This window comes from Mobula birostris, chromosome 3, assembly GCF_030028105.1.
Source record: "Mobula birostris isolate sMobBir1 chromosome 3, sMobBir1.hap1, whole genome shotgun sequence".
Classification (NCBI taxonomy): Eukaryota; Metazoa; Chordata; class Chondrichthyes; order Myliobatiformes; family Myliobatidae; genus Mobula; species Mobula birostris.
The window spans coordinates 232,552,931-232,580,034 of record NC_092372.1 but is presented as its reverse complement, the minus strand read 5'-3'; the positions used below and the strand labels follow the sequence as shown (position 1 = coordinate 232,580,034).

Sequence of the window (27,104 nt, the reverse complement as noted above, 5' to 3'; positions counted from 1 at the left end):
TCCAGAACCTTCAGGGAATCAGCCCCTTCTCGTCAGGGTCATCCCTGATGGCTGAGGGCATATGGGGATGGCAAAGAGAGTGAGAAACCTTGAGGGGGTGGGATTGTAGAATGCCTGCTTGGGGGGGGGGGGTGCGGGGAGTGGATCTGCCAGCTCTCAGTCACCAGTATGTATGACAGTGCTGGAGCTGCACAGGGCAAAAGTGAAGATGGCGGAGAGGGCAAGAAACCTCTGGAATGTAGAGGGAAAGTCCTGACCACACCCTGAGGCCACAGGCAGAGTTCGAATACTTGGCACTGAGTCACTGCCTGATCAGCGGAAGCTGCAGACTGCGACCGGTTACACCCATTTGAATCACACACACACACACACCAGTGCCAGAAATGACTGTAATTCCCTCTATTCCTGAATTCCACAAACCTCTCTGTCAGCAGTCCGACATAAATCAAAGATCCGCACACATCAGCATCAGGAATGTATTACCCGACCATCAGCACTGCCCCAGATACCCGTCCGCAGGAGCAGACCAAACAGCAGTAGGCCGCGAAATAGTCCTGTCAGTTCACAGTGACCCTCTCCCTCAGCATCATGCTCCTGCCTGCACTAAACCAAATCTCTTGAACCTCAAACCCTTTTCAGGGAGACAATTCGACACATTCACCACTATCTCGGTAACAAAGGTCAATAAGGCCGTAAGATACAGGAGCAGAATTAGACCATTTGCCTATCAAGTCTGCTCTGCCATTTCATCATGGTTGATCCATTTTCCCTCTCAGCCCCATTCCTCTGCCTTCGCCCTGGATCCTTTCATGCCCTGACCAATCAAAAATCCACCAAACTCCACCTTAAATATACCCGATGACTTGGCACCCACAGCTGCCTGTGGCAATGAATTCCACAGATTCACTAATCTCTGAGTAAAGAATTTCCTTCCTTATCTCCATTCTAAAATGACACCCCTCTATTATGAGGCTGTGTCATCTGGTCTTAGACTCTCTTGCCGATAGGAAACATCCTTTTCACGTCCACTCAGTCTAAGCCCTTCAACATTCGATATGTCTCAGTGAGATCCTCCTCCCCCGCTTTCTTCTGAATTCCTGTGAGTACAGGCCTAGAGCCATCAAACGCTCCTGATATGACAAGCCTTTCAATCCCGGAATCAGTTTCGTGAATCTCCTTTGTCAGCACCTCCTTTCTTAGATAAAGGTCTCAAACTGCTCACAACACTCCAAGTGAGGCCTCATCAGTGCTTTATAAAGCCTCAACATTACATCCTCATTTTTACATTCTAGTCCTCTTGAAATGAATGCTAACATTGCATTTGTCTTCCTCACCACTGACTCAGCCTGCATATTAGTCTTTAGGGAATCCTTCATGGGGACTCCAAAGTCCCTTTGCAGCTCAAATTTTTAAATTTTCTCTCCATTTAGAAAATAGTCTATACTTATATTTCTTCTACCAAACTTCAATCAACTTTGCCCTCTGACACTCTCAAGCTTCCTTCTTAATGACTTTTTAGTTGCCTTCTGTTGGTGTTTAAAAGCTTCCCAATCCCCTAACTTCTCACTAATTTTTGCTCTATTATATGCCCTCACTTTGCCTTTGACTTCCCTTGTCAGCCATGTTTGTGTCATCCTGCCTTTAGAATACTACTTCTTCGGGATGTAGCTATCCCGCACTTTCCGAAGTGCTCGCAGAAACTCCAGACACTTTGCCACCATCCCTGCCAGTGTTCTTTTCTAATCAATTTTGGCCAGCTCCTCTCTCATGCCTCTCTAATTCTGCAGTTGTTTCTCTGTTTTTTTTTTGTTTTTTACGCAGAGAGTGGTGAGTCCATGGAATTAGCTGCCAGCGACATTGGTGGGGCCAGATACGATACCACTGTTAAGAGACTCCTGGATAGATACATGGAGCATAGAAAAATAGAGGGCTATGGGTAACCCTAGGTAAAGTAAGGACATGTTCGGCACAGCACTGTGGGCCGAACGGCCTGTATTGTGCTGTAGGTTTTCTGTGTTTCTATGTTCCCTTTATTTCACTGTAATATTGATAAATCTGACTTTAGCTTTTATAGAGGTGTATAAAACCATGAGGGATAGAGATAGGAAGAATGCACTCAATCTTTTTTCCCTATTAGGGATTAAGATGCATAGGGCATAGTTTAATATGAGAGGAGAAACATTTATTGGAAATTCGAGAAGATTTTAGAGTGATAGAGAATTACAACACAACAAGCCCTTCAGCCCTATTGCTCCCTGCTGACCTCAGCGTCTGTCCTACTAGTCCCAGTTTACCATGTTTGGGCCATAACCCTCCAAGCCTCTCCCATCCATGTACCTATCCAAATTCCTCTGAAACGTTACAGATATGCTCACCTCAGTCACTTCCTCTGGCAGCTCATTCCAGGTACTCACCACCGTCTGTGTAAAGAAGCTACCTCTCAGGTATCTTTTAAATCTCTCCCCTCTTATCCTGCATCTGTGTCCTCTAGCTTTTGGACTCCCCAAACCTGGGGAAAAGGCTATCACCTTATCTACACATCTCATGATTTTATAAACTTTATTCTCCTGTGCTCCAGAAATTAAAAATCCAGAATGGCCAACCTCTTCCCTATAACTCGAACCCTCTAGTCCATGTATCCCCATAAATCTCTTCTGCACCCTCTCCATCTTAACAATACCTTTCCTATAACAGGGTGACCAAAACTCTACAAAGTAAGACCATAAGACAGAGGAGCAGAATTAGGCCATTTGGCCCATTGTGTCTGCTCTGCCCAATCTCCCATGAGGTCGGTCGGTGTTTTGACCCAAAATCCTGCAGAAAGGTTTCAGCCCTAAATGTGCACTGTACTCTTTTCCATGGATGCTGCCTGGCCTGCTGAGTTCCTCCAGCATTTTGTGTGTGTTGCTGAATTAATTGTTATTCCGGATCCAATGCAGCACAAAAAGATCACAATAACTGAAGAACAAAATAATAAAAAACAAAATAAATATAAATACGTAAGATAGAATATATGCATAGCTTGATTGTACCTCCATAAAGTGACGCGAGGCTCAGGAGTGTGTGTACTTACGGTGACTCTGACAGGAAATGATTAGGTAGTGTCCCAACTCGTAAACTCAATGTTCTGACTAATAAGCATGTTAAATGCCACCTTCACCCATCTATCTGCTTGTCATAGTCATACTTTATTGATCCCAGGGGAAATTGGTTTTCATTACAGTTGCACCATAAATAGTTAAATAGTAATATGAAATTATGCCAGTAAATTATGAAATAAGTCCAGGACCAGCCTATTGGCTCAAGGTGTCTCACCCTCCAAGGGAGGAGTTGTAAAGTTTGATGGCCACAGGCAGGAATGACTTCCTATGACGCTCTGTGCTGCATCTCCGTGGAATGAGTCTCTGGCTGAATGTACTCCTGTGCCCACCCAGTACATTATGTAGTGGATGGGAGACATTGACCAAGGTGGCATGCAACTTAGACAGCACCCTCTTTTCAGACACCACCGTGAGAGAGTCCAGTTCCATCCTCACAACATCACTGGCCTTACGAATGAGTTCGTTGATTCTGTTGGTGTCTGCTACCCTCAGCCTGCTACCCCAGCACACAACAGCAAACATGATACCACTGGCCACCACAGACTCGTAGAACATCCTCAGCATCATCCGGCAGATGTTAAAGGACCTCAGTCTCCTCAGGAAATAGAGACGGCTCTGACCCTTCTTGTAGACAGCCTCAGTGTTCTTAGACCAGTCCAGTTTATTGTCAATTCGTATCCCCAGGTATTTGCAATCCTCCACCATGTCCACACTGACACACTGGATGGAAACAGGAGTCACCGGTACCATAGATCTCCTCAGGTCTACCTTTCAGTGGCCGCTTTCAGTGAACTGTGGACTGGTAACCCCAGGTCCCTCTCTCCCACAACACTCACCATTGCCCTGTCATTCACTGTATAGGTCCTACCCTGGTTTGAGTGTCTAAAATGCATTGTGTCACACTTTAGCTCAGTTCTTAACTGGTCAAGATTTCTTTATGATTCCCTGATTCACTATCAAAAAGACCCATAATTTACCATCATCAGCAAACTTGCTAATCATGCATTGTACATTCACATCCAAATGGAGGGAGGAACGAAACCCAATTTCTCTCGGGATCAATAAAATATGACTATGACTATGAGAAGATGGCGGCACGACGCAGTGCGTGCGGCCGTTCCGAATGAGTATCGTATGTGTAACTAGGGGGGCTGTGCACAATCCCGATTTGATGGAGACAGCCATGAGAGTACCGAGGAACACCTGGAGTAACTTCTGAAATGCCTGCTTCGCTGCCACTGCTACTGTGCGATCGAGAATCTCTGGAGACAAAGGCCCCAAATCCTCGGCTTTGCCTATTGCTTGTTGCCGGGACCGGGGTCAAAGCGCTCGGCAGAGATGGTGCTCGGCGCTCGGTGTCGAAGAGGTGGTCGGAGGCTCGGAGTTTTCGGACGGACTTGGAGTCGGACTGTGGTTGGATGCTTCCAGGATGCTGCATCGGCAAATTGGCGGCGCTGGAGGTTTACCGTCTGCGTGAGATGATGGGACTTTCGAGAGACTTTGAGATTTTACCATGCCATGGTCTGTTCTTATCAAATTATGGTATTGCTTTGCACTGTTGTAACCATTATGTGGTTTTTGTTAGTTTTTAAGTCAGTTTGTCATGTGTTTGTAATGGGTGACTTCAATCTACATGTAGATTGGGTGAACCAAATTGGTAAAGGTGCTGAGGAAGAGGATTTCTTGGAATGTATGCGGGATGGTTTTTTGAACCAACATGTCGAGGAACCAACTAGACAGCAGGCTATTCTGGACTGGGTATTGAGCAATGAGGAAGGGTTAATTAGCAATCTTGTCATGAGAGGCCCCTTGGGTAAGAGTGACCATAATATGGTGGAATTCTTCATTAAGATGGAGAGTGACATAGTTAATTCAGAAACAAAGGTTCTGAACTTAAAGAAGGGTAACTTTGAAGGTATGAGACGTGAATTAGCTAAGATAGACTGGCAAATGACACTTAAAGGATTGACGGTGGATATGCAATGGCAAGCATTTAAAGGTTGCATGGATGAACTACAACAATTGTTCATCCCAGTTTGGCAAAAGAATAAATCAAGGAAGGTAGTGCACCCGTGGCTGACAAGGGAAATTAGGGATAGTATCAATTCCAAAGAAGAAGCCAGAAAATTAGCCAGAAAAAGTGGCTCACCTGAGGACTGGGAGAAATTCAGAGTTCAGCAGAGGAGGACAAAGGGCTTAATTAGGAAGGGGAAAAAAGATTACGAGAGAAAACTGGCAGGGAATATAAAAACTGACTGTAAAAGCTTTTATAGATATGTGAAAAGAAAAGATTGGTTAAGACAAATGTAGGTCCCCTACGGACAGAAACAGGTGAATTGATTATGGGGAGCAAGGACATGGCAGCCCAATTGAATAATTACTTTGGTTCTGTCTTCACTAAGGAGGACATAAATAATCTTCCAGAAATAGCAGGGGACAGAGGGTCCAGTGAGATGGAGGAACTGAGGGAAATACATGTTAGTAGGGAAGTGGTGTTAGGTAAATTGAAGGGATTAAAGGCAGATAAATCCCCAGGGCCAGATGGTCTGCATCTCAGAGTGCTTAAGGAAGTAGCCCAAGAAATAGTGGATGCATTAGTGATAATTTTTCAAAACTCTTTAGATTCTGGACTAGTTCCTGAGGATTGGAGGGTGGCTAATGTAACCCCACTTTTTAAAAAAAGGAGGGAGAGAGAAACCAGGGAATTATAGACCGGTTAGCCTCACATCAGTGGTGAGGAAACTGCTAGGGTCAGTTATCAAAGATGTGATAACAGCACATTTGGAAAGCGGTGATATCATCAGACAAAGTCAGCATGGATTTGTGAAAGGAGAATCATGTCTGACGAATCTCATAGAATTTTTTGAGGATGTAACTAATAGAGTGGATAGGGGAGAACTAGTGGATGTGGTATATTTGGATTTTCAAAAGGCTTTTGACAAGGTCCCACACAGGAGATTAGTGTGCAAACTTAAAGCACACGGTATTGGGGGTAAGGTATTGATGTAAGAGTTGGTTGGCAGACAGGAAGCAAAGAGTGGGAATAAACGGGACCTTTTCAGAATGGCAGGCAGTGACTAGTGGGGTACCGCAAGGCTCAGTGCTGGGACCCCAGTTGTTTACGATATATATTAATGACTTAGATGAGGGAATTAAATGCAGCATCTCCAAGTTTGTGGATGACATGAAGCTGGGTGGCAGTGTTAGCTGTGAGGAGGATGCTAAGAGGATGCAGGGTGACTTGGATAGGTTAGGTGAGTGGGCAAATTCATGGCAGATGCAATTTAATGTGGATACATGTGAAGTTATCCACTTTGGTGGCAAAATCAGGAAAACCGATTATCTGAATGGTGGCCGATTAGGAAAAGGGGAGGTGCAACGAGACCTGGGTGTCATTATACACCAGTCATTGAAAGTGGGCATGCAAGTACAGCAGGCGGTGAAAAAGGCGGATGGTACACTGGCATTTATAGCAAGAGGATTCGAGTACAGGAGCAGGGAGGTACTACTGCAGTTGTACAAGGCCTTGGTGAGACCACACCTGGAGTATTGTGTGCAGTTTTGGTCCCCTAATCTGAGGAAAGTCTTCTCCTATCATTTTGGATCTCCCCCTCCCCCTCCCCCTTTCAAATCTCTTACTAGCTCTTCCTTCAGTTAGTCCTGACGAAGGGTCTCAGCTCGAAACATCGTCTGTACCTCTTCCTAGAGATGCTGCCTGGCCTGCTGTGTTCACCAGCAACTTTGATGTGTGTTACTATGTTCACAATGTCCTGTTTCTGGGGAGAGTCAAGTTCAGGACTCACTGTTTGGGGACAAGACTTTCAGAGTGAGATTTAGGGGTGCAACTTCAGGAGATCTACCAGGGATTTGGTTCTCAAGCTGTTTTCTGAGTGAAGTTTTGGAGGTTATTTAAGAGAAGATTTTCAGTTATGCAGTGATGTGGTTGAAAGAGTGTTTGACCCAATGTCAAGTTTCAAGGGGCCGGGTATTTAGGGGACAATATCAGGGAGCCCCTGGGGGGATGGCAGGTAGAGCTGTTCTTTCAGGGTCTCAGAAACATGGTTCAAATTGGTGTAGATAGAAGTCCTTATCTGAAAGGATTCTGGGGGCTGAGGTTGGGGTGGGGTTAAAGCCTCCTTTGAACCTCAGACTATTCATCTCTGATTTTAAACACATCTGCCTTCTGGAAAGGTTTAATACTATCAAAACTACCTTTGTCGCTCTATCACACCTCCACTAGGTCACTCCTCAGCCTCCTCCACTGCACAGACATGAGACCCATCCTTTCGCTTCTCCAGTCTCTGTAACGTTCCATCCCAGGCAACATCTTGGTGAATCTCCTCTGCCTCCTCTCTAGTGCCGTCATATCCTTCCTCTCATATGATAACCAGAACTTCAGTCATTAACTTCAAGAAGAGAGGGTGGAGAACTTGTCCACACCTTTATCAACAGTTCTGAGGTTGCAAGCTTCAAGTTACTAGCAATGAACATCACCTGATATTCTGCCTTCGTCTAACCTCACAATTAACATGACTGAGAAAGTTCACCAAGGCCTTTACTTCCTCAGGAGGTTAAAGAAATTTGGCATGTCCCCATCAACTCTTATCATCGAAGTACTCCAGAAAGCATTCTGTCTAAGTGTGTCACAGCTTGGTGGGTAAGTGCAAAAAGCTATGGGGCTGTGGACACAGCTCAGCACGTCACAGAAACCAGCCCCCTCCTCATGGACTTTGTATATATTTCCCTCTGCCTCATTAAAGCAGCCAGCATAATCAGTGACCACACCCACTCCAGACATTCTCTCGTCTCCCCTCTCCCACTGGCCAGAAGATACAAAGGCCTGAAAGCAAATGCCAACAAGCTCAAGGACAGTTTCTGCTCCACTGTAAATGACTATGGAATGGTCCCCGAGTACAATAAAATGGAATCTCAGCTTCACGATCCACATCATTATCATCTTGCACCTAAGTGTCTCCCTGTCACTTCTCACGTCTTTCTGCATTGCTATTGTTTTACACTGTTCGACTTAGTGGAATACATAATGAAGTGATTTGTATGAACAGTGTGCAAAACAAGCTTTTCCTGTCTGTGTGTATGTTGTGTGACATTGTTAAACAAATCCAAATTTCAGTTTCAATGCCAGCTTTCTGGCCATGATCCTCCCAAGGTTCTACCAGGCAGAAAGCCGTTGTGGCAAGATTTCCCCACTCCTGTATTCTCTACCCAGATTATTGAGGACAAATCTGTGTGTGTTTTCCCCATCACCTACCTATCTGTGCTGCCACCTACAGGGATCGTAAACACCATCTCTTTGTTTCTTGGTGCTTTTCAGAGCTGTTCCTTTATGACACCTGACCTACCCAGATTATTACCAATAACATGAATCACCTTACACAACATCCTTCCCTATCACATTATCCCAAACCCATCCTCCTCTCCGTTAACATTTAACATTCATTCTGATTCAGCCATACACATGTACACAGCGAAACAAAATGGTGCTTCTCTGGGGCCAAGGTGCAAAGCACAGTACACAGAGGTATACACAGCACATACAGTCACATTCACATAGTACATACAGTCACACGCAGCACACAGTACATAGAGCTACGCACAGAACACAGTCACACACAGCACATGCATACAGTCACATAGAGCACTTAGTGCATACAGTTGCACACAGCACGCAGTGCATACAAACACAGCAGAGTGCATACAGTCACAGACACTATAAATTGCCACACACCAAACACAGTACATACAGTCACATACAGTACAAAACATCACACAACACAGTACAAACCGTCACAACAGAGTACACATTGTCACACACAGAACACAGTGCATACAGTCAAACACAGAATAGTGCACAGTCACACACAGAACACAGTACATATAGTCACATACAGCATAGTACATAGTCACACACAGCATATAGTACATACAGTCACACACAGAACACAGTACATACAGTCACCAACAGCACACAGCACATACAGTCACATACAACACATAGTACGTATTCACACACATATGGGGTGTATGGGTAGCACCTCTGGTGGGGGAACATGTCGCGTCCTTTTCAGGGCGGTTAGTCCACCTTTGGTTCTCACCTGGCACTCAGCTCTCACCTGTGGCTCCCCGTAGCTGTTTGCATGCGACAGCGGCCACACCCTGGGCAACGGCTTCGACAAGTCAGCTAAACCAGGTGAGGGTAGCCGACGGGTCTCAAACCCTCGGTGAGATAGGGAGTTGTCTATCCCAGCATGTGAAGACAGACTCCGGTGGATTGAGCGGACAAGACCTATGGAAGGTCCAACGATCAAGAAGGCGGTCTCTGCAAGCGTTGTGGAACATGTAGAGCAGGACAAGGCACAGAAGATGTCCTGGTCATCCACTGCGCCTAGTCCCATCTCCAGCTGTCTAGACTCTGTCTTGCCACTGGATCCAGATGGGAATTGGGAAGAGAGAGTGAGGCTGATGCTGCGCAACTCTCCCTCACTTAAATCCAAATCACGCGCTAGTCTCGACACCATCATAATGGTGTCGAGGTCCTCATCGACGTCAACGATGGACAAACAACAACAACAGTCACACACAGCACATAGTACAGTCACATACAGCATAGTACACAGTCACATACAGCACATAGTACATAGAGCTATGCACAGAACACACAGCCACACACAGCAGTGCATACAGTCACAGAGCACTTAGTTCATACAGTTGCACACAGCACGCAGTGTATACAGTTACACACAGCACACCATGCATACAGTCAAACACAGCACACAGTACATACAAACACAGCAGAGTGCATAGTCACACAGAAAACACAGTACGTAAGTCACACAGAACACAGTGCATACAGTCACAGACACTACAAATTGTCACACACCAAACACAGTACATACAGTCACACAGTACAAAACATCACACAAACTACACAGTACAAACCATCACACACAGAACGCAGTACATACAGTCACACACAGAACACAATACATATAGTCAAACACAGCAGAGTACATATAGTCACACACAGCACACAGTGCATATAGTCAAACAGCACAGAGTACATACAGTCAAACACAGAACACAGTAGTCACATACAACACAGTACATACAGTCACACAGCACACAGTACATACAGCTACGCACAGAACACAGTCACACACAGCAGTGCATACAGTTGCACACAGCAAGCAGTGCATACAGTTACACACAGCACACCATGCATACAGTCAAACACAGCACACAGTACATACACAGCGGACTGCATAGTCACACAGAAAACACAGTGCATACAGTCACAGACAGTACAAACTGTCACACACCAAACACAATACATACATTCACACACAGTACAAAACATCACACAAACACAGTACAAACCGTCACACACTGAACACAGTGCAAACCGTCACACACAGAACACAGTACATACAGCACACAGTGCATACAGTCACACACAGAACACAGTACATACAGTCACACACAGCACATAGTACATCGTCACACACAGCACACATACAAACCATCGCACACAGAACACAGTACATACAGTCACACACAGCACACTGTGCCTACAGTCACAGACAGAATAAAGTACATAGTCATGCCCTGACCAATCAACCTCTGCTTTAAATATACATAATAGCACAGTCTCCACAGCTGCCTGTGGCAAAGAATTCCATAGATTCACTACTCTCTGGCTAAAGAAATTCCTTCTCTTCTCCATTCATTTACAAGGATGTTGCCTGGATTGGGGAGCATGCCTTATGAAAACAGGTTGAGTGAACTCAGCCTTTTCTCCTTGGAGCGACGGAGGATGAGAGGTGAGCTGATAGAGGTGTATAAGAAGATGAGAGGCATTGATCATGTGAAATAAGGCCAATCAGTGTAGTGTTGTCAGCGGTTCAGAGGAACTTGGGAGGCCTTGTGCAAATCTCCCAGAAGGTTAATTCACAGGTTGAGTCTGTGGTAAAGAAGGCAAATGCAGTGTTGGCATTTATTTCGAGGTGAATAGGTTACAAGAGCCAGGCGATAATGCTGAGCCTTTATAAGACAGTAGCCAGGCCACACTTGGGAGTATTGTCAATGCTTTTAGGTCCCATATCTCAGAAAGGATGTGTTGTCGTTGGAAAGATTCCAGAGTAGTTTCACGAGGATGATTCTGGGAACGAAGGGGTTAACATATGAGGTGCATTTGGCAGCTTTGGGCCTGTACTCACTGGAATTTAGAAGAATGGGGGGGGGGGATCTCATTGAATTTTGAAAGGACTAGACAGGGTGGATGTGGAGAGGATGCTTCCTATGGTGGGGGTATCCAGAACTAGAGAGCACAGCCTCAAAATTGAGGGGTGACCCTGTACCTCTTCCTATAGATGCTGCCTGGCCTGCTGCGTTCACCAGCATATTTTTCATTTATCTGTGTTGCTTGAATTTCCAGCATCTGCAGATTTCCTCGTGTTTGCCCTATTGACATCAATGATTCTAGGGTTAAGAGGGTGAACAGCTTTAAGTTCCTTGGCATAAACATCACCGAGAATCTCATGTGGTCTGTACATACCGTCTGTGTGGCGAAAAAGGCATAACAGCACCTCTTTCACCTAAGACAATTGAGGAAGTTTGGTATGGGTCCCCAAATCCTAAAAAACATTCTACAGGGGCACAATTAAGAGCATCCTGACTGGCTGCATCACTGCCTGGTACGGGAACTGTACTCTGCAGAGAGTGGTGTGGACTGTCCAGCACATCTGTCGTTGTGAACTTCCCATGATTCAGGACATTTACAGCGACAGGTGTGTACAAAGGGCCTGAAGGATCATTGGGGACCCGAGTCACCCCAACCACAAACTGTTCCAGCTGCTACCATCCAGGAACCAGTACCACAGCGTTTAAGCCAGGAACAACAGGCTCCAGGAGAGCTTCTTCCACCAGGCCAGCAGACTGATTAATTCATGCTGACACAACTGTATTTCTATGTTATATTGACTATCCTGTTGTACATGCTATTTATTAAAAGTTACTATAAATCGCACATTTAGACAGAGATGAAACAAAGATGTTTCCTCCTCATGCATATGAAGGATGTAAGCAATAAAGTCAATTCAATTCTATTCATAACATCCGCAGACTTTGCTACAAAGCTATCAATTCCATTATCCAAATAATGGAGGAACATCACCAGTCGCTCGAAGCCAACCACTTTTATTCCCACTCACTGCCTCTAGCCTGTCAGCCATTCCGCTATTCATGCCAGTATCTTTCCTGTAATGCCATAGGGTTTTACCTTAAGCAATATAGGAAACATCCTCTCCACATCCACTCTATCAAGGCCTTTCACCATTCGATAGGTTTCAATGAGGTCACCCCTCATTCTTCTGAATCCTTGTGAATACAGGCCCAGAGCCATCAAACACTCTTAATATGACAAGCTATTCAATCAAGAAATCATTTTCGTGAACCTCCTTTGAACCCTCTCCAGTTTCAGCACATCTTTTCTAAGATGAGGGGCCCAAAACTGCTCACAGTACTCACCAGTGTTCATAAAATCTCAACATTACATCCTTGCTTTTATATTCTAGTCCTCTTCAAATGCAGGCTAATATCGCATTTGCTTTCCTCACCAGACTCAGCCCGCAAATTAACCTTTAGGGAATCTTGTACAAGGACTCCCAAGTCCTTTTGCCCGTCAGTTTTTTGTTTTTTTTTCTCCATTTAAGTCAACCCCTTCATTTCTTCTGCCAAAGTAAATGATCATACACAATCCTAAGGGCCCTGCAACACAGTGCTTGTCTGATAACTATCTATGATGGACGGGAGAGAAGCCCTGATGATCCTCTCAGAGGTCCTCACAATCCTTTGTCGGGGATTGTGGTCAGATAGTTTGCAATTCCTGTACCAGATAGTGATGTAGCTGGTGCGGACACTCTCAGTGGTGCTTCAGTGAAAATTGGCTAAAATGGTGGGTTGGAGGGGAAGGGCTGATCTTCGGGCTGGTGAACTTGTGGGGGTAATTTTGAGGGGTGTGGCATTGGGTGAAGGTTTGGGGGCACTCAGTTTGGTTTGGCAGAGTTCCATGAAGTGTATTCAGGGTGACCTGCCTGCAAGAGGTGGAGCTGTGCAGAGGGCAGGTCATGCAAGTGAAGAGTCGGAGGTCCGGGGGCACACCAAGCTGATGTATCGTACAGCAGTCACAGGCCCTAGACAGTTTGAGAACAGCTCCTGTTCCCACATCTGGTCCACATTAAACCCTGTCTAACAATTAATTTTAGCTGCTTTCGACAGACTGAGCTCAGGCGGAAACAAACTGTGAGTAAGGCATTCCTGTCACGCAAAACGTTTATTTTTAATTTGTGCCAAACCTCAGAATCCACAGACACAGGCAGTAGGGCACAGAAAGAGCCCACACACAGGCACTGGGGCACAGCAAGAGCCCACGCACAGGCAGTGGAGCACTGCAAGAGCACGTACAGGCAATGGGGCACAGAAAGAGCCCACACACAGGCAGTGGGGCACTGCAAGAGCCCACACACAGGCAGTGGGGCACTGCAAGAGCCCACACACAGGCAGTGGGGCACTGCAAGAGCCCACACACAGGCAGTGGGGCACTGCAAGAGCCCACACACAGGCAGTGGGGCACTGCAAGAGCCCACACACAGGCAGTGGGGCACTGCAAGAGCCCACACACAGGCAGTGGGGCACTGCAAGAGCCCACACACAGGCAGTGGGGCACTGCAAGAGCCCACACACAGGCAGTGGGGCACAGAAAGAGCACACACAGGCAGTGGGGCACTGCAAGAGTCCACAGACAGGCAGTGGGGCACAGAAACAGTCCACAGACAGGCAATGAGACACAGAAACAGTCCGCACACAGGCAGTGGGGCACTGCAAGAGCCCGCACACAGGCAGTGGGGCACAGAAAGAGCCCGCACACAGGCAGTGGGGCACAGAAAGAGCCCGCACACAGGCAGTGGGGCACAGAAAGAGCCCGCACACAGGCAGTGGGGCACAGAAAGAGCCCGCACACAGGCAGTGGGGCACAGAAAGAGCCCGCACACAGGCAGTGGGGCACAGAAAGAGCCCGCACACAGGCAGTGGGGCACAGAAAGAGCCCGCACACAGGCAGTGGGGCACAGAAAGAGCCCGCACACAGGCAGTGGGGCACAGAAAGAGCCCGCACACAGGCAGTGGGGCACAGAAAGAGCCCGCACACAGGCAGTGGGGCACAGAAAGAGCCCGCACACAGGCAGTGGGGCACAGAAAGAGCCCGCACACAGGCAGTGGGGCACAGAAAGAGCCCGCACACAGGCAGTGGGGCACAGAAAGAGCCCGCACACAAGCAGTGGGGCACAGAAAGAGCCCGCACACAAGCAGTGGGGCACAGCGAGAGAGGAGCTTGCCCAGGTGGATTGGTGGAAGATACTAGCAGGGATGACAGCAGAGCAGAGATGGCTGAGAGCTCTGGGAATAGTTCAGGAGGCACAGGATAGATATGTCCCACAGAGGAAGAAGTTCTCAGGTGGCACGGGTTGACAACCATGGCTGACAAAAGAAGTTAAGGACTGCAAAAAAGCCAAGGAGAGGGCATACAAGGTAGCAAAAGTGAGTGCGAAGTCAGATGATTGGGAAACTTTTAAAAACCAAAAAATATCACAAGACGATAAGACATAGGAGCAGAATTAGTCCATTCAGCCCACCTAGTCTGCTCTGCCATTTCATCCCGGATGTCTGATCCCGGATCCCACTCAACCCCATAGACCTGCCTTCTCGTCATATCCTTTAATGCCCTGACCAATCAGGAAACTATCATTTTCCACCATAAATATACACATGGCCTTGGTCTCCACCGCAATCTGTGGCAGAGTATTCCATAGATTTACTACTGTCTGGCTAAAAAAAAACCTCCTTACCTAAAGGGTTACCCCTCAAGTTTGTGGCTGTGCCCTCTAGTTCTGGATACTCCCAAAAGGCAACAAAAAAGGCTATACGAAGGGATAAGATGAAATATGAGGGCTGACTAGTCAATAATTTAAAGCAGCATACCATAAGATTTTTAACAAGTAAAAGGAAGATGAGAGCTGATATTGAACCAGTAGAAAATGATGACGGTGATGTGGTAATGGGGCAGCAAAGAAATGGCAGATGAACTTAATGAGTTAAAAACAAGAGAAAATCTGCAGATGCTGGAAATCCGAGCAACAGACACAAAATGCTGGAGGAACTCAGCAGGCCAGGCAGCATCTATGAAAAAAAGTACAGCCCAAAACATCGACTATACTTTTCTCCACTGAGCGTTGCAGTCAATTATTAAGGATGAACTTTTGGGGTACTTCGAGACTAATGATAAATTAAGTCAAAGTCAGCATAGTTTCTGTAAAGGGAAATCTTGCCTTACAAATCTGTTGGAATTCTTCAAGGAAGTAACAAGCAGAGTTAGACAGTAGATGTCATTTACTTGCATTTTCAAAAGGTATTTAATAAGGTGCCACACATGAGGCTGCTTAACAAGATTAAATCCTATGGCATTACAGGAAAGCTACTGGCACGAATAGAGGAATGGCTGACAGGCAGGAGGCAGTGAGTGGGAATAAAAGGGGCCTTTTCTGGTTGGCTGCTGGTGATGTGGAAGATGGAATAAAGTGCTCGGAAATATATGATAATACAGCTTGGTAGAAGGAACAATAGTACAGACTATCATCTAATTGGGGAGAAAATTCAAACATCAGAGGTGCAGAGGAACTCAGGAGTCCTCGTGCAAGACTCCCAGAAGATTAATTTACAGATTGAGTCTGTGGTAAGGAAGGCAAATCCAATGTAGGCATTTCTTTCAAAGGGAATCGAATGTACAAGGAAGGAGATAATGCTGAGCCTTTATAAGAAACCAGTCAGGCCACACATGGGAGTATTGTCAACAGTTTTGGGCCCCTTATCTCAGAAAGGATGTATTGTCATTGGACAGAGCCCAGAGAAGGTTCACAATAATGATTCCAGAAATGAAGCGGTTAGCATATGAGGAGCATTTGGCAGCTTTGGGCTTGTACTGTTTGGAATTTAGAAGTACGTGGGGGATCTCATTGAAATCTACCAAATGTTGAAAGAACTAGATAGGGTGTATGTGGAGAGGATGTTTCCTATGGTGGGGTTATCCAGAACTAGATGGTACAGACTCAAAATTGAGAGGCAACCTCTCAGAACAGAAGGAGGAATGTTTTTAGCCAAAAAGTGGTGAATCTGTGGAATAATCTGCCACAGACTGCGATGGAGGCCAAGTCTGTCGGTATATTCAAAACAGAAGTTGATAGTTTCCTGATTAGGCAGGGCATCAAGGGATTTCAAGGAGAATTAAAGGTTATGGGGAAAAGGCAGGTAGGTGGAGATGAGTCCATGGCTGGACCAGCCATAATGTTATTGAATGGTGGAACAGGCTCGACAGGCCAGATGGCCTACTCCTGCTCCTATATCTTATGTTCTTATGGTGAGAGGGCAGGTGTAAAGGGGTTGAATGTATCCGGGATCAGTCATAATGAAATGGCGAGAAGATCGATGGGCTGAATGGACTAATTCTGCTCCTATGTCACATGGTGTGAGAGCCCACAGCCGGGGGCACGGGCACGGCAACAGCCCACAGCCTACAGACATGGGCACGGCGAGAGCCCACAGCTGACAGACACGGGCACAGGGGCACGGCAAGAGCTCACAGCCTACAGACACGGACACGGGGACACAGTGACAGCCCACAGCCTACAGACACAGGCACGGGGGCATGGCGAGAGCTCACAGCCTACAGACACGGGCACGGGGGCACGGCGACAGCCCACAGCCTACAAACACGGTGAGAGCCCACAGCCTACAGACACGGGCACACAGTGAAAGCCCACAGCCTACAGACACGGGCATGGGGGCACAGTGAGAGCCCACAGCCTACAGACACGGGCACGGCGAGAGCCCACAACCTACAGACACAGGCACGGCGAGAGCCCACAACCTACAGACACAGGCACGGGGGCATGGCGAGAGCCCACAACCTATAGACACAGGCATGGTGAGAGCCCACAGCCTACAGACACGGGCACGGCGAGAGCCCACAACCTACAGACACGGGCACAGGGGCACAGCAAGAGCTCACAGCCTACAGACACGGACACAGGGGCACAGCGACAGCCCACAACCTACAGACACAGGCACGGTGAGAGCCCACAGCCTACGGGCACGGAGGCACGGCGAGAGTCCACAGACTACGGACACAGGCACGGGGGCACGGCAAGAGCTCACAGCCTACAGACACGGTGAGAGCCCACAGCCTACAGACACGGGCATGGGGGCACAGTGAGAGCCCACAGCCTACAGACACGGGCATGGGGGCACAGCGAGAGCCCACAACCTAAAGACACGGGCACGGGGGCATGGCGAGAGCCCACAACCTACAGACACAGGCACGGGGGCATGGCGAGAGCCCACAACCTATAGACACAGGCACGGTGAGATCCCACAGCCTACAGACACGGGCACGGCGAGAGCCCACAACCTACAGACACGGGCACAGGGGCACAGCAAGAGCTCACAGCCTACAGACACGGACACGGGGGCACGGCGACAGCCCACAGCCTACAGACACGGGCACGGTGAGAGCCCACAGCCTACGGGCACGGAGGCACGGCGAGAGTCCACAGACTACGGACACAGGCACGGGGGCACGGCAAGAGCTCACAGCCTACAGACACGGGCACGGGGGTACAACGAGAGCCCACACGCACTGGAGCATGGCGAGAGCCCACAGCCTACAGGCACGGGCACGGGGACATGGCAAGAGCCCACACACACGGGAGCACAGCAACAGCCCCCACACAGAACTCAAGCTCACTTCATCAAGTCCTGATGAAGAGTCTAGCTTTAAATATACTCAATGACTTGGCCACCACAGCTGCCTATAGCAATGAATTCCACAGATTCACCACCTTCTGGCTCAAGAAATTCCTCCTCATCTCTATTCCAAACAGATGTCCTGCTATTCTGAACCTGTGCTCTCTAGTCCTAGACTCTCCTACTACAGGAAACATCCTCTCCACATCCACTCCATCAAGGCTTTCAATGCTCAACAGTTTTCAATGAGATCCCACCCCCTCCCATTCTTCTAAACTCCAGCGAGCAGAGGCCCAGAGGCATTAAACGTTCCTCAGACATTAAAACCTTTCATTCCCTGAATCAATCTCGTGAACCTCCTTATGCCAGCACATCTTTTCTTAGATATGGGACCCAATACTTCTCACAATACTCCAAGGGCATCCTGACCAATGCCTTATAAAGTGTCAGCATCACATCCATGTTTTTATATTCTAGTCCTCTTGAAATAATGGCCAACATTGCATTTCCTTTCCTCACCACCGACTCAACCTCCAAATTAACCTTTAGAGAACCCTGTACGAGGGGAAGAAGCTGTTACTTCTTAAATGTATCTAATGTCCCTTCCTGCCTCAGGCACTTCCCTCTGGCAGTTGGTTGCCTATATCCAGCACCTTCTGTGTTATATGTTGCCCCTCAGGTTTCCCATTACGCTTTCCCCCCCCAACCTTACTTCTGTATCTAACTCGTGATTCCCCAACCCTGGCCAAAGGACTGTTCACCCCATCTCTGTCCATCATGGTTTGATACATCTTGAGAAGTCTCCGATGCTCGAAGCAGGAAGCAACACAGGAGACTCTGCAGACGCTGAAAATCCAGAGTAATACATTCAAAATGCTGGAGGAATTCAGCAGGTCAGAGAAATAAACAGTCACCATTTTGGGCTGAAATCCTTCATGAAGTCCTGATGCTGTTGACTGTTTATTCATTTCCCAACATGCTGCCTCACTTGCTGAGTTCCTCCAGCATTTTGTGTGTTACTGCGGCACTTTAACTGTCTCCCCACCCGCCTATGTTGCACACAGCTCGTCTAGTATTTGACGTGTCCATGCTGGTAAAGCGAATATCTGTTGCTGGACTCTCCCCTGGAATAAGTTGTTTATTCTGACTAATCCCAAAATTAAAGACAAATCCCCTCTCACCAAAATGGAAAAAAAAAACAAGCTAGTAGGGTGTGGGTGAGGATAGTTTGCAAAGGGTTAACAAAGTGAAGGTAACTGACAAGGGCAGGAAACAGAGTGACATGGGTTCATATGGGATTAATGAGGCTCGTTCTTGGAGTGACATCAATTCACAAGGGATCAGTGATGTTGGTTCATGTGGGGCTAATTGGGTCATTCTTGGAGTGACGCTGGTTCATGATGGGTTAAATGGCACAGTGACAGTTCACAGGAATTATTGGGATACAGTGATGCTGGTTCACAAGGGGTTAACAGGGCAGAATGTTGCTGGCTCACGTGGGGTCATTGGGGCAAGATACTGCAGTTGGCACATGTGGGGTTAATGGGGCACTGCCTAAAGTGATGCAGTTCATAAGGGGTTAAAATGGCACAGCGATTGGTTCACATGGGATTAATGGGAAACAGTGAGGCTGGTACAAAAGAGGTTAACAAAACAGAGTGTGGGTTCACGTAGGATTATTGAGTAAGGCAGAGGTTGGCTCATGTGGGGTTAAAAAGGCAGTTCCTAGCGTGACGCTGGTTCGCAAGGGGTTAACAGGGCACAGTGACGTTCGTTCACGTAAGGTTAACCAGGCAGAGCAGTGAGGAAACTTGATACCCACCCAGACAGCACATCTGTGTCAGTAGGTAATGGTTAATATCCCTCTCCTTGGTGTAGCTGCACCACGCTGACAGCTCTAGCCTCTGCCCGCTCCACATGGTGTCCCGTACCCAGCAGCAGTGGGCTTCCAATACAGATCACTCCCCACCGGGTCTGCTCACACAATCCCGCGGCGAGCAGTACGAATAACACTCTGTCCGATGACACACCCATCTACAAACCAACTATCCCCAGCCGGGCCTCAGCGAACAGCCACACCCTCCACACGGCATAGCGGACTCTGAACCTTGGCTCAGCCAACACCCACGGCACACTACGCTGTTAAAAGGGCAACGACACCAGTCACTCTCAACACCAGAATCCCCTCATCAACCGATTAGCAGCGGGAATCCAGGGCGAGGAACGACAGCGGGGACGGGAGGATAGTGGGGGAGAGGGAGAGTCCATAACATAAGACCATTAGACAGAGGAGCAAGTTTAGGCCCTTCAGCCCATCGAGTCTGCTCCACCATTCCACCATGGCCGATCCCACTCAACCCCATAAACAGGCCTAAAACCGCCAAATGCTCCTCATATGTTAACCCTTCATTCCTGGGATCATCCTCGTGAACCTCCTCTGGAACTTCTCCAATGACAATACATCTTTTCAGAGGTATGGGGCCCAAAACTGTTGACAGTACCACAAGTGCAGCCTGACTAGTGTCTTATAAAGCCTCAGTATTATCTCCTTGCTTTTATGTTCTATTCTCCTTAAATAAATGCCAACAATGCATTTGCCTTCTTGATCAATGATTCAAGCTGTGAATTAACCCGCTAGGACTCCGAAGTCCCTGTGCACCTCTGATGTTTGTATTTTCACTCCACTTAGATAATAGTTGGCACTATTGTTCATTTTACCAAAATGCATTCTCATACGTTTTCCAACATTGTATTCCATCTGCCACTTTTTTTGCCAATTCCAATTTGTCTAAGTCCATCTGCAATCACATTGCTTCCACAGCACTACCTACCCCTCCACCTATCTTCATATCATCTGCAAACTTTGCCATAAAGCCATCAATTCCATTATCTAAATCAATGACATAGAATGTGAAAAGCAGGGGTCCCAAGACTGACCCCTGAGGAACACCACTAGTCACTGGCAGCCAACCAGAAAAGGCCCCTTTTATTCCCACTCACTGCCTCCTGCCTGTCAGCCATTCCTGTATCCATGCCAGTATCTTGCCTGTAACACCACAGGATTTTATCTTGTTAAACAGCCTTATGTGTGGCAGCTTATCAAATGCTTTCTGAAAATCCAAGTAAATGACATCTGCTGCCTCTCCTTTGTCCACGCTGCTTGTTACTTCCTCAAAGAACATTAGCAGATTTCCCTTTACAGAAACCATGCTGACTTTGACTTACTTTATCATCAGTCTCCATGTACCCCAAAAGCTTATCCTTAATAACAGACCCCAACACTTGCCCAACCACCAAGGATAGGCTACCTGGCCTATAATTTCCTTTCTTTTGCCTTCCTCCCCTCAAAGAGTGGAGTGACATCTGAAATCTTCCAGTTCTCTGGGACCATGCCAGAATCAAGTGATTCTTGAAAGATCATGACCAATGGATCCATTATCTCTTCAGCAACTTCTCCCAGGATTCTGGGGTGTATTCCATCTGGCCCAGGTGACTTATCCATCTTAAGTTTGCCTAGCACTTTTTCTTTTGTAAAGCAATGGCACTCATTCCTGCTCCCTGACACTCGTGGACCTCTGGCACACTGGCAGTTTTCTACAATGAAGACTGCCACAGATGCAAGGCACCCATTAAGTTCATCTGCTATTTTTTTGTCATCCATTACTACCTAACTAGCATCATTTTCCAGTGGTCCAATTTTAACTTTCACCTCCATTTTACTCTTCATATAACTGAAAAACCTTTGTATTATTGGCTAGTTTTCCCTCATATTTCATCTTTTCCCTTATAGCTTCTTAAGTTGCCTTTTGTTGGATTTCCTTGACTGTTACATAGTCCCTAACTTTCCTTGTCAGCCATGGTTGCCTACCCCTGCCACGTGAGAACAATTTCTTTTGTAGGACATATCTATCTTGTGTCTTCTGAACTATTCCCAGAAACTTTAGCCACCTTGGCTCTGCCGTCATCCCTGCCAGTATTCTCCTCCAATCCAGCTGGGCAAGCTCTTCTCTCATGCCTCTGAAATTCCTTTTATTCCATTGCAATACTGAAACACGTGAGTTATGCTTGTCCCTCTCAAACTGCAGTGTGAATTCAATCATATTATGATCACTACCTCCTTGGGGTTCCTTTACATTGAGCTCCCTCATAAATTCTGGGTTACTGTACAACACCCAATCTAAGATAGCATTTCCCTGAGTAGGCTCAAGCACAAGCTGCACGAAAAAGGCACCTCCTAGGTACTCAACAAATTCCCTAACTTGTCACCCAATACCAACCTGATTTTACCAAACTCCTTGCAAATTCAAGTGACCTATTTCAATTGTGCCATTACCCTTATTGCATGCCTTTTCCAGCTCCCTTTGCAACCTCAACCCCACATCTTGGCTGCTATTTGGAGGCCCACATATGATTCCCATGATGGCTTTTTTTAGAAACATAGAAACACAAGACAGGCTCTTTGGCCCCCAAAGCTGTGCCGAACATGTCCTTACCTTAGAAATTACCTAGGCTTACCCATAACCCTCTATTTTTCTAAGCTCCATGTACCTATCCAGGAGTCTCTTAAAAGACCCTATTGTTTTGACCTCCACTGCCGGCAGCCCATTCCAGGCACTCACCACTCTCTGCGTAAAACACTTACCCCTGACATCTCCTCTCTCTGTACTTATTTCTAAGCACCTTATCACCCTCTCATGTCAGCAATTTCAGCCCTGGGAAAATGCCTCTGACTATCCACACGATCAATCCCTGTCATCATCTTGTACACTTCTATCAGGTCACCTCTCATCCTCCATCGCTCTAAGGAGAAAAGGCCAAGTTCACTCAACCTATTCTCAAAAGGCATGCTCCCCAATCCAGGCAACATCCTTATAAATATCCTCTGCACCCCTTCTATGGTTTCCACGTCCTTCCTGTAGTGAGGCGACCAGCAATGAGCTCAGTACTCTGTATGGGGTCTGATCAGGGTCCTGTATAGCTGCAATATTACGTCTCTGCTCTTAAACTCAATCCCACAGTTGATGAAGGCCAATGCACTGTATGCCTTCCTAACCACCGAGTCAACCTGCGCAGCAGCTTTGAGTGTCCTATGGACTCAGACCCCAAGATCCCTCTGATCCTCCACACTGCCATTAATGCGATATTCTACCATCATATTTGACCTACCAAAATGAACCACCTCACACTTATCTGGATTGCACCCCATCTGCCACTTCTCAGCCCAGTTTTACATCCTATCAATGTCCCGCTGTAACCTCTGACAGCCCTCCACACTATCCACAACACCTCCAACCTTTGTGTCATCAGCAAATTTACCAACCCATCCCTCCACTTCCTCATCCAGGTCATTTATAAAAATCACAAAGAGTAAAGGTCCCAGAACAGATCCCTGAGGCACACCACTGGTCACCGACCTCCATGCAGAATACAACCTGTCTACAACCACTCTTTGCCTTCTGTGGGCAAGCCAGTTCTGGATCCACAAAGCAATGTCCCCTTGGATCCCATGCCTCCTTACTTTCTCAATAAGCCTTGCATGGGGTACCTTATCAAATATCTTGCTGAAATCCATATACACTACATCAACTGCTCTACCTTCATCAATGTGTTTAGTCACATGCTCAAAAAATTCCATCAGGCTCGTAAGGCACGACCTGCTTTTGATAAAGCCATGCTGACGATTCCTAATCATATTATGCCTCTCCAAATGTTCATGAATCCTAACTCTCAGGATCTTTTCCATCAACTTACCAACCACTGAAGAAAGACTCACTGGACTCTAATTTCCTGGGCTATCTCTACCCCCTTTCTTGAATAAGGGAACAACATCCGCAACTCTCCAATCCTCTGGAATCTCTCCTGTCCCCACTGATGATGCAAAGATCATTGCCAGAGGCTGAGCAATCTCTTCACTCACCTCCCACAGTAGCCTGGGGTACATCCCATCCAGTCCCGGTGACTTATCCAACTTGATGCTTTCCAAAAGCTCCAGCACATCCTCTTCCTTAATATCTACATGCTCAAGCTTTTCAGTCCACTGCAAGTCATCCCTACAATTGCCAAGATCCTTTTCCATAAAGAATACTGAAGCAAAGTATTCATTAAGTACCTCCGCTATCTCTTCCAGTTCCATACATATTCTTCCACTGTCCCACTTAATTGGTCCTATACTGTCGAATCTTATCCTCTTGCTCTTCACATACTTGTAGAATGCCTTGGGGTTTTCCTTAATCCTGTACACCAAAGCCTTCTCATGGCCCCTTCTGGCTCTCCTAATTTCTTTCTTGAGCTCCTTCCTGCTAGCCTTATAATCTTCTAGCTCTCTATCATTACCTAGTTTTTTTGAACCTTTTATAAGATCTTCTTATCTTCTTGACTGGACTTAAAACAGCCTTTGTACACCACCATTCCTGTACCCTAACATCCTTTCCCTGTCTCATTGGAATGTACCTGTGCAGAACCTCAAGTAAATATCCCCTGAACATTTGCCACATTTCTTCTGTACGTTTCCCTGAGAAAATCTGTTTCCAATTTATGCTTCCAAGTTCCTGCCTGATAGCCTCATATTTCCCCTTACTCCAATCAAACGTTTCCCTAACATATCTGTTCCTATCCTTCTTCAATGCTATGCTAAATGAGATAGAATTGTGGTCACTATTGCCAAAATGCTCTCCCACTGAGAGACCTGACACCTGACCAAGTTCATTTCCCAATACCAGATCAAGTACAGCCTCTCCTCTTGTTGGCTGATCTACATATTCTGTCAAGAAACCTTCCTGAACACACCTAACTCACTCCACCCCATCTAAACCCCTCACTCTAGGGAGATACCAATCAATATTTGGGAAATTAAAATCTCCCACCACAACAACTCTGTTATTATTACCCCTTTCCAGAATTTGTCTCCCTATCTGCTCCTCTTAACTCCCTTGCAGTTTCGTAACACCACCCAGAAAAATTCAACATTCACTGACCCAATGTCACCTCTTTCTAAAGATGTAATTCCATCTCTTACCAACAGAACCACACCACCACCTATGGCTTCCTGCCTTCCCTTTTGATACCAAGTATATCAAAGGAAGCGGACATGGAAGGGCGAGGACGGAAGTTGGGAGGGGAGAGAACTGTTCACAACACCCACTACTGGGGAGATGGCAAGGGGGGATGGAGGTACTCCTCTTTCCAAACCAGGCAAGAACCATTCACACCACCATTCTGGGGGAGATGGGGAGGGGGGATGGAGGCACTCTTCTCTCCAGACCAGGAGAGAACTATTCACACCACTCACTGCTGCCTCCACCAACACCAGTCCGCGTGCAGGCTGGAGAGGAATGAACGTGTCTCTGGTCACACCATGAGCAGCAGGACACTGTACCCAACAACAACATGATCTATCTGAGCACACGGCCCAGACACTGGTCCCAGGTTTAACTCTCATTGGGTAAATCGACTCCCTAACACTATCTGTGATCTCCTCTCACCAGCTTGGAGTACAATGTGCAATTCTGGTCATCCCATTATGGGATGTGGAGAGGGTGCAAGTGAGTTTTGCCAGGATGTTAACTGGATGAGAGAGTATGAACTATGAGGAAAGGTTGGAGACATTTGGAATTTTGCTCTGGACTATCAGAGACTGATGGGAGTCATCATAGTTGATAGCGTAAACAGCCAGAGTCCTTTCCCCAGGATAAAAATGTCAAACTAGAAGGCAAGCATTTAAAGTGAGATGAAAGTTGTTTCAAAGGAGATGTGCAGGCAAGGTTTTTTTATACAGGGAACGGTGAGCACCTGGAATGTGGTCAAGTGTGACATTTAGACAGACTTGGAATAGAGGGATACGGATCATGTGCAGGCAGAAGGGATTAGATTAATTTGGCATTAAGGTCGGCACTGACATCATGGGTGAAGTGCCTGGTGCCTGTGCCGTATTGTACCATTCCCTATGATATCAGTAGACATGGTAGGGAGCCAGAATGTTTCTGATGCAGAACTAGATGCGTGTTGCCTTGAGGGAGCGGATCAACAGAGAGAAATTGTTCACACCATGAGTAGTCAGTGGAGGCAGGAACAGCAACAACATCTGGAGAGGTACTGCGACTCATATTGCACAGAACCAGGCCCTTCGGTCCAACTGGCCCTTGCCCACCATGATAGCCCATCCAAGTTAGACACATTTGGCAGCATGTGGCCCGAAAACTGTTCAATCACGAGTTGTTCTCTTTACGAAAGAAATTTTTATAACTATACTAAGGGGAGAAGAGTAAGGCCATCGATGGATATGGGATAAGAATTGGGACTAGCTCATAAACACAGATTTTGCAGATGCTAGAAATCCAGAGTAAGAAATACAAAATGTTGGAGGAACTCAGCAGGTCAGGCAGCATCTAGGAAAATGAATAAACAGTTGAAGTTTCATGGTGAGATCCTTCTTCAAGAGTGAAAGGAAGGGGGAAGGTGCCAGAATAAAAAAAATGGGGTATAGGAGGAGGATAGCTAGAAGGTGATAGGTGAAGGGTGGGAAAGGTAAAAGGCTGCAGAGAAAGGAATCTGACAGGACAGGAGAGTGGACCATAGGAGAAAGGGTAGGAAGGGCACCAGAGGGAGGTGATAGGTAGGTAAAGAGAAGGGGTAAGATGCCAGAGTGGAGAATAGAAGAGGGAAGGGATGGGAATTTTTTTTTTACTGGAAGGAGAAATCAACATTGATGTCATCAGCTTAGAGGCTACCCGGACAGAATACCAGACCATAAGCCCACAAGAGATAGGAGCAGAATTAGGCCATTCAGCCCACCAAGTCCGCTCCAGCATTTCATCATGGCTGATCCATTTTCTCTCTCATCTCATTCCCCTACCTTTGAAACCTAATTAAGAACCTATCAACTCCCACCCAGTGAGTTGGCCTCCACAGCTGGAAAATGAGGAGTTGCTCCTCCATCTTGAGAGTGGCAAAGAGAAGAGGCCATGGACCAACATGTCGAATGCAATTGGAGTTAAAAATTAAAACAGTTGGCCCTCCAGAAGTTCCACTTGTGGCAGATGGAGCAGAGGTGCTCAACAAAGCATTCCCCAAATTTAGGACGGGTCTGAGCAATGTGGAGGTGGCTACATCAGACACAATAGACGACTGCAACAGATT

At 46.8% G+C, this 27,104-nt stretch overlaps 1 protein-coding gene across 16 annotated transcripts in view; it reads right to left on the bottom strand.

Moving 5' to 3' along the window:
* Positions 1-27,104, bottom strand: part of LOC140195654 (plectin-like) — a 435,007-nt gene that overhangs the window by 185,454 nt on the left and 222,449 nt on the right. For 2 of the 16 annotated variants that reach the window (XM_072254362.1, XM_072254367.1), the window contains exon 1: positions 19,792-19,986. The exons of the other annotated variants lie outside the window; for them this stretch is intronic. In XM_072254362.1, coding sequence (XP_072110463.1) covers positions 19,792-19,888 — 97 coding nt within the window. In that variant the 5' untranslated portion in view covers positions 19,889-19,986. Of the gene's footprint in view, positions 1-19,791; positions 19,987-27,104 lie in introns of those variants that run through there. 16 annotated transcript variants of the gene reach the window in all.